Source organism: Ochotona curzoniae, unplaced genomic scaffold (genome assembly GCF_017591425.1).
Source record: "Ochotona curzoniae isolate NIBS_2020 unplaced genomic scaffold, NIBS_Ocur_1.0 patch367, whole genome shotgun sequence".
In the NCBI taxonomy this organism is placed as follows: Eukaryota; Metazoa; Chordata; class Mammalia; order Lagomorpha; family Ochotonidae; genus Ochotona; species Ochotona curzoniae.
The window spans coordinates 84,661-97,306 of NW_024466936.1; the positions used below are offsets into that span (position 1 = coordinate 84,661).

A 12,646-nucleotide genomic window follows, 5' to 3' on the forward strand; every position below is an offset into this window, starting at 1 on the left:
TTGGGACGTTAGGATTGTGAAACAGCAGTGAATGTGTTTCATTATGTTGTTGGTGGTTTTTTTTCTTTTCTTCTTTTTTTTTTAAATTCTATTTCATGAACATAATAATTATTTTATAAACTTTGGAAATACTAAGAGAATTTAAAGAAGCAAGTTAGCATGGTGGCCATTTTCTCAACATTTTTCTACACTGCTTTTGTTATTAAACAATTGCATTCATAGCAAATACACAGTTTTACATCCTTCTCCTCCATCACCTTTATTGGTTTATGAATTATAAAGTAATGAGTGTCCATGACTTGTCAGGTTCTGGTTTTAGATTCTAGTGATTGCAGCAATTAACACAATAGTTCTTGTTCTTGTTGAACTTCCATTCATGTGTGTATGTGAGTGAATAGTCAACAAACGCATATATATATTTCAGACAGTGATAAGTATGATGGAGAAAAAGCAGAATAAAAATTGTGTAATCAGGGGAGAACTCCCTGCCAGGAAGAGGAAACTAGGGCAGAAGCCACCCAAAAGTGCATTCCAGGCTGGGGAGGTGATCAGTTCTGCCCACACACTGAGGAAGAGTGTGGTTGATGTGTGGGGAGAACAGCTGGGGTCTGTTGTGACAGGGAACTTGAGAAGAAATGGTGCCGGAACTGCCTGCAGACAAGAGGCAGGGTACATTTATCCCAGATGTTTTGAAGGGTGTATTAATTGAAGCCTGAGTCTGGTGACATGTTAATGAAAGAGACTCCAAGTTAAGAATTTTGCAGCAAATAGTATGAAATGACCAGCTTTTGAAGCAGGATCCTATAGAGGGAGGATTATAATGTAATAAAAAAGTCCCATGTCGTAGAACTCTTTCATTTTGCATGGTTTTGTAAAATTTTGAAGTCTTGAATGATCCCTATTTAAATAATCCCAACATAATCCTACCAATAAAGAAGTCAGAGGTGGCCCCTTGTGGTTTATGTTCCTCCATGGGAAGACTCAAGGTTGTTCTGTGATCATGCCCATCCCAGAGTGGCCCCCAGGAGGTGGTTAGACAAACCCTCAGCAGGATTGGCTGAGTCTTGCTTATCTCTCATAGCAGCTCTACCAAACTGAATTATTAGGAGCTCTTGGTCTGGAATGTTTCCCTGGGTCTATGTGGGAAAGCACAAAGCACATCACCCATAATAAAATACTTTGTTTGAAATCAAAGTTTTTGATTATGGCTCCTTAAGGCAAGAAATCTCATGCTTTTTATTTATTTTTTTAAGCGTCTGTTTTATCCAGTACCTAAGAATATGCTTAGCAATAAGACCTCAAAAAATGTTGACTGAAGGTCACCTTCTAGCATCTGTGTATGTTTTGTCTCAATTTTCTACCCCCGCCATTCCCAGCCATGGAGGTCAGTGTTGAAGTTGTTGAGGTCTCTACAGTGCTGTGGATATGCATAGCTGAACTGGACTCTATAGAAAGCTGGAGGCCACATCCTACTCCCTGGCTCACACCAGCCTATAGCCTCAAAGTATGGTGCAGACCACTAAAGTGTTTTCCTCACAGACAGAAACTGGATCCTTTGGATCAGGGCCTAGAAGGAGCCCGTTTTTGGATTACAATTAAAAAGTTAACACATACTACATCAACTCTAGGAATATTCTTCAATAGTTCATTTGTGACTTGGGAACAGGAGAACGAAAAACTTAATTTCCAATGTGAATTTAGTCTCTTTTTTTTAACAGGAACTTTACAGTTTGACTTACCAGGCACATTAATTAGCAGGAAATTAGATTGGAAGTGAAGGTGCTAGGACATGAAGTGATGCTCCAATATGGAATGATAGGCATCCCAAGCAGTGGCTTAACCCACTTTGTCACAATGCCCACTTCTACATTATCTCTTAAAAAATAAAAAGAACCTCAGAGGAAGTTTGTTAATGGGGAAGGACCTAAAAACTCTCTTGGTGTCTGCTCAGGATGTAATTGAAATAACTTTTTAAGTGTGTTTTATTTATATTTCAGTAGAACTTGTCAGGATTCTTTACAAGATAATTTTTTTCTGCCACCATATGTGCAATGTGGCTTCTGTGTATTTATGATTTAGAGTCATGTTTTGGCCTGTGAAGCACAAAAGCTTTTCTGGAGCCAAGTTTTGACAACGCTAATACATGCCCTTTACATCCCACATTCCTTAATTGCTTCAAAACACTTACCTGATAGGTGAGCAGTCTTTGTACCCTTATGAAAGAGGTAAGATCATTGGATTGCACTTCCACGTGAGGTGGCAGAAGCCCTGGCAAACTAGCTGAGGTATGCCTTGAGGTCGGGCTGCCCTATAAGAGGAATAAGAAGCAGGAGTCCAGCCCAGAGGCAGCTCTTGTGCTGTTGGCTGTTTTACTCCTGAGTCTGTCGGGAACAGGAAATGTGACCGTCATTCAGGCAGCACCTGAGACTGCTTGGTAAGGTAAGACTCCATCTGGAGTTGTCTTCTTCCAGGACCCTGCCCCTACCTGCTGGTCACCAAAAAGCACAGCTATTCCTGGCATGCAAGTCACTGGTGTGGTTTCACAGCTCACCTGTCCTGCCCCATTCAGAGTCCCTGCTCCTCCACCATTGCTCTGTTTCCTGGAACAGGTGAGCGTCCTCACAGACCAAGTGGAAGCCCAAGGAGAGAAGATTCGGGACCTGGAAGTGTGTCTGGAAGGACATCAGGTGAAACTCAATGCTGCTGAAGAAATGCTTCAACAGGTAAGAGCAGGTGGGGCTGAAGGCTGTCGGGTTTAAAGCAGCTTAATGTGTTAAAATCTATTTCTGTACCCATGCAACAGCTCTCACTTGCTTGCTTTCTCAGCCTGTTTAAACATGGGAATGGTGGCTCAGTGTGCAGTGTTTATACAGCAGGTGCAACCAGGTCTGAATGTTGAGTGCTGAAGGGGGTAGGGCAGGGAGGGGCTGGCCTGAGAGAAAAAACTTGTTGAGCTGGTTTGATGGTTCCCAGGTGGCACTTTCTCCTGGCCTGGTATAGTGAGAGGCTCAGGATGGACCAGCAGCACCCTTGTCTTATCACAGGAATTATGATTTGACAGCTGGTGGCATGTGGAGTTCACAGTCAATTCCTCTGTTTATTTGGTGCTCACATTACCAGTCTCGTTCTACCTCCTCCTATTCTGTAATTTTCTTTGATAAATTTTTTATATAAATGATGTTTTGATATAATTTAATGGAGATAAATATGCAAAAATAGCTGCTTCTGTAACATTCAAATACTGTATTCTTGTTTTGTTAGTTGTTACGTGCATGCAGAATTCATGAAGTTGCAGTCAAAGCAAAGGTGCAATTTAGTTCTCATGTCTGTATCTTTGAAATCATAATTACTTTTTTCCAGATTTAAAGTTTACTGTATAGTTCCTTTTACTAATTGTTTTTTTTTTTTAATCATGGAAGAATTTCAGAGACAGGGAGAGACAGAAAGATCTTCTGTCTGCTTGTTTACTCTCCAAGTGACTGCAATGGCTGGACCTGGGTCAGTCCAAAGCCAAGAGCCAACCGCTTCTTCCAGGTCTCCCATATAGGTGCAGGGGCCCAAAGCCTAGGACCATCCTCCACTGCTTCCCCAGGCCATTAGCTTAGCAGAGTTGTAGCAGCCAAGACCAGAACAGCTGTCCAGACTGCAAGCTCCCCAGGCTAAGGATTAGCAAACTACACCACAGTGCTGGCTCCATTTAGTTGTCTTTTGTTTAAATTCTCTCTTTTCTTTTTATTTATGTATTGAAAGAAGGCTCCTCTCCATCTATTTGTTCCCCGAAAATCCTGCAGGCTGGGCCAGAACTAGAAACCTGGAACTAGCTTATTTCAGGTCTCTCCTAGGTGGCAGGAATCTAGCTACTTGAGCCATCACTCATACTGCCTTACAGAAAGCTGGGTCAGAAGCCAGAGCAAAGTATTGAACCTAGATACTTCATGTGAGACATAGGTGTCCTAATTGGAGGCTAAGTAGTTATCCTTGTATAGTCATCTTTACTATAATTTATAATGGGTTTTTGTTTATTTTTTAGTAAAAATGTCATAATTGAGGTAACCGTTCTTGTACAAATAGTTTTATTCTCATAGATAATGAGCTGTACTTTTTGGGAATGTTGAATTTTTGTCAAAAGCCTTTTCAAAATCTGTTGAAAATTTAAATGAAATAAATTACTGTAACATATAACTAATAGATTTTCTTAACTTAAATCATTCTTGTATTTGCTCTTTTTTTGAAAGTCAGACTGTGATTGAAGCGTATGCTTTGTAGCTCCTGATATAATAATACCTGGCACAGAAGATGCTCATTAGTGATTTAAAGAACAAAAGTCAGTCTCTTAAAATGAATAGATGCAGTTAAAGCATTGCTTATAGTCTTTCTCCCCAAAACACTGATTTTTTTTATTGCTGTGATCAGCATAAAAATAAAATCTTCCTCAACAGCAAAATGATGAACACAGGCTTTACATTCTGCGTTTGGTCTGGAGATAAGTATCTTGCTTCTGGTGTGTGCTAGTCTTCATGGCATGAACAACTTTAAAAAAATAGACAAGTCAGTCTTGTTATGAATCTGTCTTCATAAAAAACTAATTCTAATAGCTAAGAAGCTGTTTGTTGTCTTCATTGTTGATTAAAAAGTTATCAAATGTTTGGTTGCATTTGGTTTTTTTCTATTTAGCTTATATGCATTTTTCTTGTTGATAATTATCCTAGAAGTTTGAGTAGCCAAAAGAATTGAATTTTCTTTTTTTCAAAATAGGATATTTTGAATGCCCAAGAAAGAAAATTGATACAATTTCAAATAACTTGAACAGAAAGCACATAAAATAATGTGCTACTTTATGTCTCCTGGTCTGTATAAGGGTTGGTTTCGCAATAGGAAGGATAAGGGGAGAAGGTTATGGAGAGTTGTAAACAGTCTAGAAAGAGACCAAGAAAAATTGAATGGAGCCTGAAAGATATGAAAATGTCAGGGTGCTGATGTTTCAGGGGCTAAAAATGTCAGGGAGCTGGTGTTTATCCTTCAGGTAAGACCTGGAAGGTAGCCACATAATGGAAGGAGATCAGAGAATAGCTGCATTGTACTGTTGTGAATTATCTGCCTGCCTGCCCTGGCTTCTCTTCCGGAACGCTGTGCAGTCTCTCCCTGACAGCATTTCTACTCCATTGTCGAGTGTCTGTTACAAGAAATCTGATGTTGGTGTCCAGCTCCACCTAGGAACAGGCTGTCTTGTCCCTCTGAGTATTATCCATCTAAGCAATTGCATTTTAAACTTTGTGAAAGTTTAAAGCCCAATCACTTTCAATATCCTGTTTATTCTAAGCTCTCTTTCCTTTTTTTCCTCGAATTTTTTTCTATTATTTTTTTTAAGATTTATTTTTATTATTATTTTTTTTATTGGAAAGGCGGATATACAGAGAGGAGAGACAGAGAGGAAGATCTTCCATCTGATGATTCACTCCCCAAGTGAGAGCAACAGCCGATGCTATGCCAATCCGAAGCCAGGAGCCTCTTCCAGGTCTCCCACGCGGGTGCAGGGTCCCAAAGCTTTTTGGGCTGTCCTCAACTGCTTTCCCGGGCCACAAGCAGGGAGCTGGAAGGGATAGAACCGGCGCCCATATGGGATCCCGGGCATGCAAGGCGAGGACCTTAACCACTGCGCCACCGCGCCGGGCCCTATTATTTTTAACTTATGTGTAAAATTGTATATGTTTATGGAGTACCAAATGATGATTTCCCATGTGCATGGACTGTACATGTTCAAATTAGGGCATACATATCTCTGTGCAATCATTTATTATTTATTTATAGTGAAAATGTATATCACTCTTTCTTCTACCTCTTTGAAATTACCTTTGTCACCTTACTGCATATAAACACCAGAACTTTTTTCTCCTACCTAGTTACATCTTAAATCTCATGCAGTAACTTTTCCGAAATCCTCTTTTTTTGTGTCCCATGAATGAGGTCATATCAGGCCTGTGGTTTGCCAGTACCATGTGCCACAGAGATGGATGTCTTGACCTGGACTATTTTGAGTATGGTACTTTTTTATTTGCCTTTTCTGGGTTATTTGCCACTCCCACGCTTTCACTGTATTCTCATTATTTCCAAGAAAAAGAAGCATGTGACATATAAATTGTTGAGTTCAAGTTCTAGGACGCATTTGAGCCTCAGTTTTCTCCCATGCTTTTGCTGGACTTCATGATGCCAGAGCTTGAGATCATTGAGTTCCCAGATCTAAATTCCAGGTTGAACATTCAGCTGCACATGATACTATTGCTTCTCTGAAATTAGCTTGATACTGTTTGTATAAATATGTGATTCTTACACCTCTGCACAGCTTGGAGTTTATATGGGTCCTCTGAAAGGAGGACAGGGAATGTCTTGTCCTTTTAGACTAAGATATCCTCAGCTGCAGAACTCTTAGCTTCTCATGGTAAGATCCGGAATGACTCATGGCCTAGAGGCAGAGAATGGGGGCAAACGCCTCCTTCTGCAGCCTAGGTCCATTCCTGCCAAGCTACACCTAGTCTGCTGCTTAAAGGAGCTCAGCCTGAAACAATCCCTCTGCCCACAGGCACTGTGCTTTCCTGGAGTGGGCTGCTTACGATAACCATGCATACTGAATGCATCCTTTCTAAAGGTGGCAGCTGTTATTCTCCTTCCAGTTGACAGCACTCAAATGCTAGACATTCCTACTTTTCATAAGAACTAGCACTCCAGATATATACATGTTTTTCTATTTTAAAAATATTGGCAACTAATTAAGAAAAGAAACATTGTGTGGATTACATAATGCACATCTGTAGGTTTCACCTGGCCTATAGATCTCTGATTGGTTACCTTTGCTCTAGATTTTCTAGAGATTCCTCATGCCCACAGTGGCTGAATAGCACCAGGGGGATCCAAGGAAACTCAAACCCTATGCTTGGATAGGCGCTACGAAGCTCATCAAGTTATCCCTCTCCAAGCTGTCCCCCTGACCAATGCCAGTTCCATTCAACAGCCTAAGCTAAGGAAGTTAATCCTCACCCAAGTCATGAACCTCACACTCCTCAGCATGGCTGAACCAGGCCCAGTTCCTGCTCAGTGCTGCACCAACTCCCAAATACCTTCTTTTGCATATGAACTCATCCAGCCTCCAGAAGGAGAGAATGTGGAAACCTTTCTTGAGGTTAGATAGGCAAACCTAGAACAAGGAGAATTAGCACAGGTCTACATGAGCAATACACAGATTGTGAATACATATGCAAATGAATTCATACTTCTTGTCTGCAGCTCTCTGCAGGATGTGAGTAAGGAGAGGCAGCTACAAGCCTCTCGCAGGACTGCCTAAGGCAGCGCTCTCAGATACACTGGGCATGCCTTTCCTAGAAAAACTTCACCAGTAAAAGCATTCTTCAGGAAATGTAAAAGTGGATCTTGAAGGAGGCACAGCCTGAGTAAGTTTTTACTTCTCTAGATAGTCTGAGGCTGGGTTCCGGAGCTCACACCACTGGATGGTGCCTCTCTGGTCTTTAAGCAAGGTCAAGACATTGCCCATCATGACACACTGAAGCCATGAGAGACCGGGGCCAGAATTACCTTTTAGGAGTTCAGGTATGGACTTGTGGTCTTCTTGTGACTGGTTCAGACCAGTATTACAGAGAGTGCCCTCCACATTGGAGTATTTGAGGTTCCTGGTAGTGTCTTCTAAAGTGGTCTCTGAACACTCTAGGGTCCTGAGATCGATGATCTTAGGGAAGAAGCTGACACTATTTGTTGGATAGAAGGTTTTTCACACAGCTGGTAGTAAATTGGAGCGTTTGTTAGAGATGGGATATTTGCAGATGTAATCAGTGTCAAGAACAGACACAGTGGACTGGCACTGTTGCATAGTGGGTTAAGCTTCCATCTATAATGCCAGCGTTCCATGTGGGTACTGGTTTAAACTCTGGCTGCTCCATTCTGACCTGGTTCCCTGGCAATGAGTCTAGGAAAGCAGTGGAAGCCATGCATATGGGAAATCCAGGTGGAGCACAAGACTTTAGTTTTTGTTGCAGTCATCTGGGAAGTAAACCAATGAACAGAAGGTATGTGTATGTGTACGCATATGGCTGTCTCTGTCACTCTGCCTTTTAAATAAATAAATTTTTAAAAAGAACAGAAATGATGTCATTTTCAGAAGGAAGTCATTGTAAAGGGGAGCACAGTGATGAGGACATAGCCTGCTCCTGGGATGCCAACCTCTGCTTTTCCTCCAACTTAAAGCTTCAGGGTTTAGGCAGCTTCACTGTTTTGATTGCCTTTGAGATGAATATGGAAGGAGATATTTGTAGTGGCATGGGACTAGTGGATGTGAGTTTCTGTAAACTGGCCATATGTTGTTGTCTGGGAAAGCCAGTGAGCCTGTTTTCTTGTTAAGAAATGAACCATCACTCAACAGCCAGTCTGAATCAGACACAGAGCAGGGGTTATAAGGGCTAAGCCCAGGCCTGGTACTTGGCTGATGAATTTCTCAGAACCTTTAGGGTGTTTCTGTCTCAAAAAGAGTATTAAGTAGCTGTGGACATGACCTTGTGGAAGCATAAATCTGTTTGAGGAGGTAAAGCACTGAGTTGCAAATGAATCAAACATCAGTTTTCCAAGTTGTTCCTAAAATTCCCTCTGGAAGACTTCTGAGACTGAATAACCAGTTTCTCTAAGTTTACCTCATTTGATATTGGATTTAGGGATCACAGTGTGGAGCAGACATGTTAACCCCTTTTTACAGATAAAGCTGAGGTTCAGAGAGATGATTTAATTTGTGGGGCTGAGACTAGACTCCAACTTAAGTTGACAACAAGCCCCTCTTGTCTGCAGGGTGTTTTGCATGAAAACAGCTTTCCAGCCAGGCCTGGACCTTTTACTTCAAAGGGCAAAGGGACATATTTTTCCTTTTATGTCTTTCCATGGCCTGTTTTTTTATTCTGGTTTCAGATTGCCAGTCTGGCTACAATCCTCTGTCATTGGTCAGTAATTCCCTGGGTCATATTCCACAGTCAAAGATGGAGGTAATTGCTTCAACATGTGGTCCACTAAGGAGAGGATAAGTTAAAAGGCAAATTATTTTTATCAGCTCTGGTCAGAACCTGAGCTTTGGAAGGAGGAAATGATGGGTTTTTGTGAGATGTAAACTTACTTTCATCTCTAAGAAAGGAGAGATGCTTGGCCTTCTGGAAGTGGTTAGTGATAGTGATGAATTGAGGGGGGTGAGTGATAATTTTTTCTTGATTTTTTTCCTTAAGCTTTATTACCCAATTTTATGGTCCTTTGTAATGAGTTAAGCCAATCAGCCTGCTAGTTCCTCTGTTCTCTCATTTATGTGATGAGTCTTCAAAAAGTCCACAGAAAATGTATATTATTAAAAAATCTGTGTATGCATTTCAAATTTATATTTCCCCCAAATAAACTTACCTTGTAATTCCATTTTCCATGAGCCTTTTCAAATCCCTTTAAACCAGAAACTTTGAGACAGAAGCGGAAAGTTGTGTATGAAGCCTTGGTCCCTTCCCCTTAGCCCTCTACCTCCTTCACTTTTGATTCCCAGGCTGTGTGACTATGAGAGATCCCAGAAGATCCAACCCTGGAGGGTAAGTTGTCTATAGCAGGGGCAAGCTTGCCATCAAGGGTGCTTATAGGTTGGATCCCAAGCTCATGGGTCTTGGTGCTAAGGTCTAAAGCACCCAAAAAATGTTCTCCTTAAAGGATAGACAGATTAAAAGCAACAAGCCATGGAAATGGAGAAAAACAAGAAGACAAGGAAATTCTGGAACAAACGATATGAAGTGGAGGTTGGTCACCACAACCAATGTTATTTCTTTGCTGTACTTGGTAAAGGCATAAGCCAGTCTCTGGCAGGCAGATGTCTTGCTGAGAAGTTATGCAAAGATAAGACAGCAGGGATAGATTATTCTTTTTAAGAGCTTAATTTGAAGAGGAGATGGAGAGTATAAAAAGCAGAGAGAGGCTTTTACACAGATGGGGAGAAAGAGAAAGAGCTAACATGTGCGTTAGGGAGAGGGCAAAGTCAAGGTGGACATTTCTTTAGAATGTCAGAAATTTAATCATGTTTATGGCCTGAAGGATGGAAGCTGATGGTAGAGATGTCAGAAAGGATGATTCATGTACTCACCCTATGCTAACACAGAACTTGGTGGGAACTTCCTCAGAGGCAGCTAGAGGTGAGGATGAGTCATTATAAGTTATCAGCTATGAGAGGAAACATGACTGTAATGTAGAAAACAAAGCCATAGACTACAGGTTAGACAGGAGGGTAACTTTAAGGCCTGTCAAGTTGTATGAGACATGAAGAACCTGGAGACTGAAAAATGTCCCAAAGCAGGAAGGCCAGTCACATGGTAGATAAGAACAACTTCTAGAAACATTATGTCTTTTGATGTGTGACTTGGAAAGCTTACTGATCCAGGGAACAATTCTGTAAGGTCAAAAAACATGACAGCAAAGATGTCAATGTACAGTTAGGGCAGTTCCATCTTAGAAAGGAGTTATCTGCTAGTTTTCTCCAAGAAATTTAAAATGAATAAGAGATTATTCTGTGAAACTTTGAAATGGAACTGAAATTCAGTGAATGACAAGATGATTTTTATCTTTCCATTAAATAGAGGAGATTGAGGAGAAGGTGATGGTAGACTGGAGTTTAGGGCTCAAGGACAATAGAAAAGATTTTGAATAATCCCCAAAGGGAATCATCCAGAGATAAATACAAATTTTGCCAGGAAATACTGAAAAATAAAGTAATTAAATCTCATAAATTTGTGTTGAAGCCAGTTGGTATCTTTCATTGACTTTCTCCATCTATTTTCAGGCCATGGGGAATGAAAATATGGACATAGGACTATGAGATTTTGGGTGGACTAGACTCTGGTAAACAAACACACATTGACCTTGGTGGAAGGATGAGTTGGGTGCAGACTTTTGTGGTATAGATTTGAGTTAAAATGACTAACTTTTAAGGTATACAATGGATAAGGAAACAAATATATCTTAAAGGAAGTTGATAAACCAAGAAAATGGGAAGTTACACAAGAAGAAATTAAAGACCTGAGTAGCAAATGGCACAGTTGAAAGGTCAGTAGATTGTATCTAGAGCAGAGAAAGAATTTCATACCTGAAATTTTAGAAGCAGGGCAAACATTCTTGGTAAAGATAAGGGCCACATTGCAGCCAATGCTGCTGAAAAGCTGCGAGGAATTGGAAGCAAAGCAAGGAATTGGAACTGAGATCCATGTGAAGCCACAGTGGACACTGAGTTGAAGAGACCTTAACTAGGATGTTGAGACTGCTGAGAAGACAGAATGCACCTGCAATAGGTAGAAAAGCTGTTGATCAAAAGACAAAAGCGTCAAGAAAAGTAAGAGACTGTTTTGTTACTGGATATTTGTGGATAGTATGTTATGATTGGTGGGACTACCTTGGATGGGGTGGATATTGTGGACCAATGGAGGGAACAAATATTGGTGGAAGCAGTCTTGAAATACAAAGACAGTTAGGATTTGGGGTGGTGGGATCAGAGTGATATCCACTTGAAGTGGCTGGGAAGAATACAATGTAATGTACAGAAACAAAGTTTATGTTGAAAGTAGAAGGAGGATATATGGTGAATTCCCACTGAGACGCATGTTTAATTACCGTATGTAAGTGGTTAAAAAGGGCTTGCTAGGATGAAGATGGGGAAGTCAAGCTGGGTTGGGATAAAAGTTTGTTGAGGTTACTTTTGAGACTAGGATAATAATTACTAATGACAAGGATCAGGGGAGATGATTGTGAAAGGTAGAAACTCGTGCTAATACACATGCTAGGAGGCATGAAGTACGCTGTTTATTAATAGTTAGCTATATGAAATTAACTTAACTTAGGTTTCTAATTAAAACTGTAGTGTATCCAACTGAATTGCCACTTGGAATGTTGATGTGACCAATTGAAATTGCTAATTGGAATCAATTAAAATATTATCTTCATTGGCTGGGACACTGACATGGCCAATAATAACTCAGTAATTAAAGTAGCTAGAGGGATGTAGAAAATAATGGAAGTAGAATAAACTCTTAGCTTTGGGGAGAGAGATATTCTGAGGGCTTTTTGAATCTCCCAAATAAACGCTGAGTGTTAATCCATAGCTAGAACTGTGTCAATGTGGTCTTAAGATACAACAGGACTTTGTTTTAGTTTTCTTCTCTGGATGTTGGCTGTGGTAAGTACTTAAAAACTTATTTATTAAGTAAATAAAATATCATGAAGAATTTTTGTTATTCTTGTTAGAATCTCAGTTTTATGGAACAATGGTTATTATCTTATGTGCCTTCCTATTTGTGGTTCCTTTTCCCCCTTTGCATTAGCAGCTGAAAAAGCTCACATATAAATTATAACCCAAGTCTAACTGCTTATAGAACGTTGTGGTAGGCTTCTCTACCAACTGTAACTCTGGCTTCAACTTATTTTCCTGCATGCTTTGATTTTTATGATTTTTATCTTTTTGTTTGTAATATTTATTTTTGCCAACTGATTTAAATAGTACTTAGTACAAGGCAGGTAGATGTAAGGCTGGTGAGATTGACAGAGAATGAGGTGATAGAGGAAAAGAAGCAGATAAGGAAGGGGAGTTGGG

At 40.4% G+C, this 12,646-nt stretch overlaps 1 protein-coding gene across 3 annotated transcripts in view; it reads left to right on the top strand.

The window, feature by feature from the left end:
- LOC121167440 (liprin-beta-2-like) overlaps positions 1 to 12,646 on the top strand; it is a 137,799-nt gene that overhangs the window by 74,613 nt on the left and 50,540 nt on the right. Inside the window, exons 1-2 of one of the 3 annotated variants that reach the window (XM_040996835.1) lie at positions 11,230 to 11,344; positions 12,429 to 12,431. In XM_040996835.1, the coding sequence (XP_040852769.1) occupies positions 11,312 to 11,344; positions 12,429 to 12,431 (36 nt within the window). In that variant the 5' untranslated portion in view covers positions 11,230 to 11,311. Of the gene's footprint in view, positions 1 to 2,609; positions 2,724 to 11,229; positions 11,360 to 12,428; positions 12,432 to 12,646 lie in introns of those variants that run through there. The other 2 variants (XM_040996834.1, XM_040996836.1) reach the window with 2 other exon arrangements.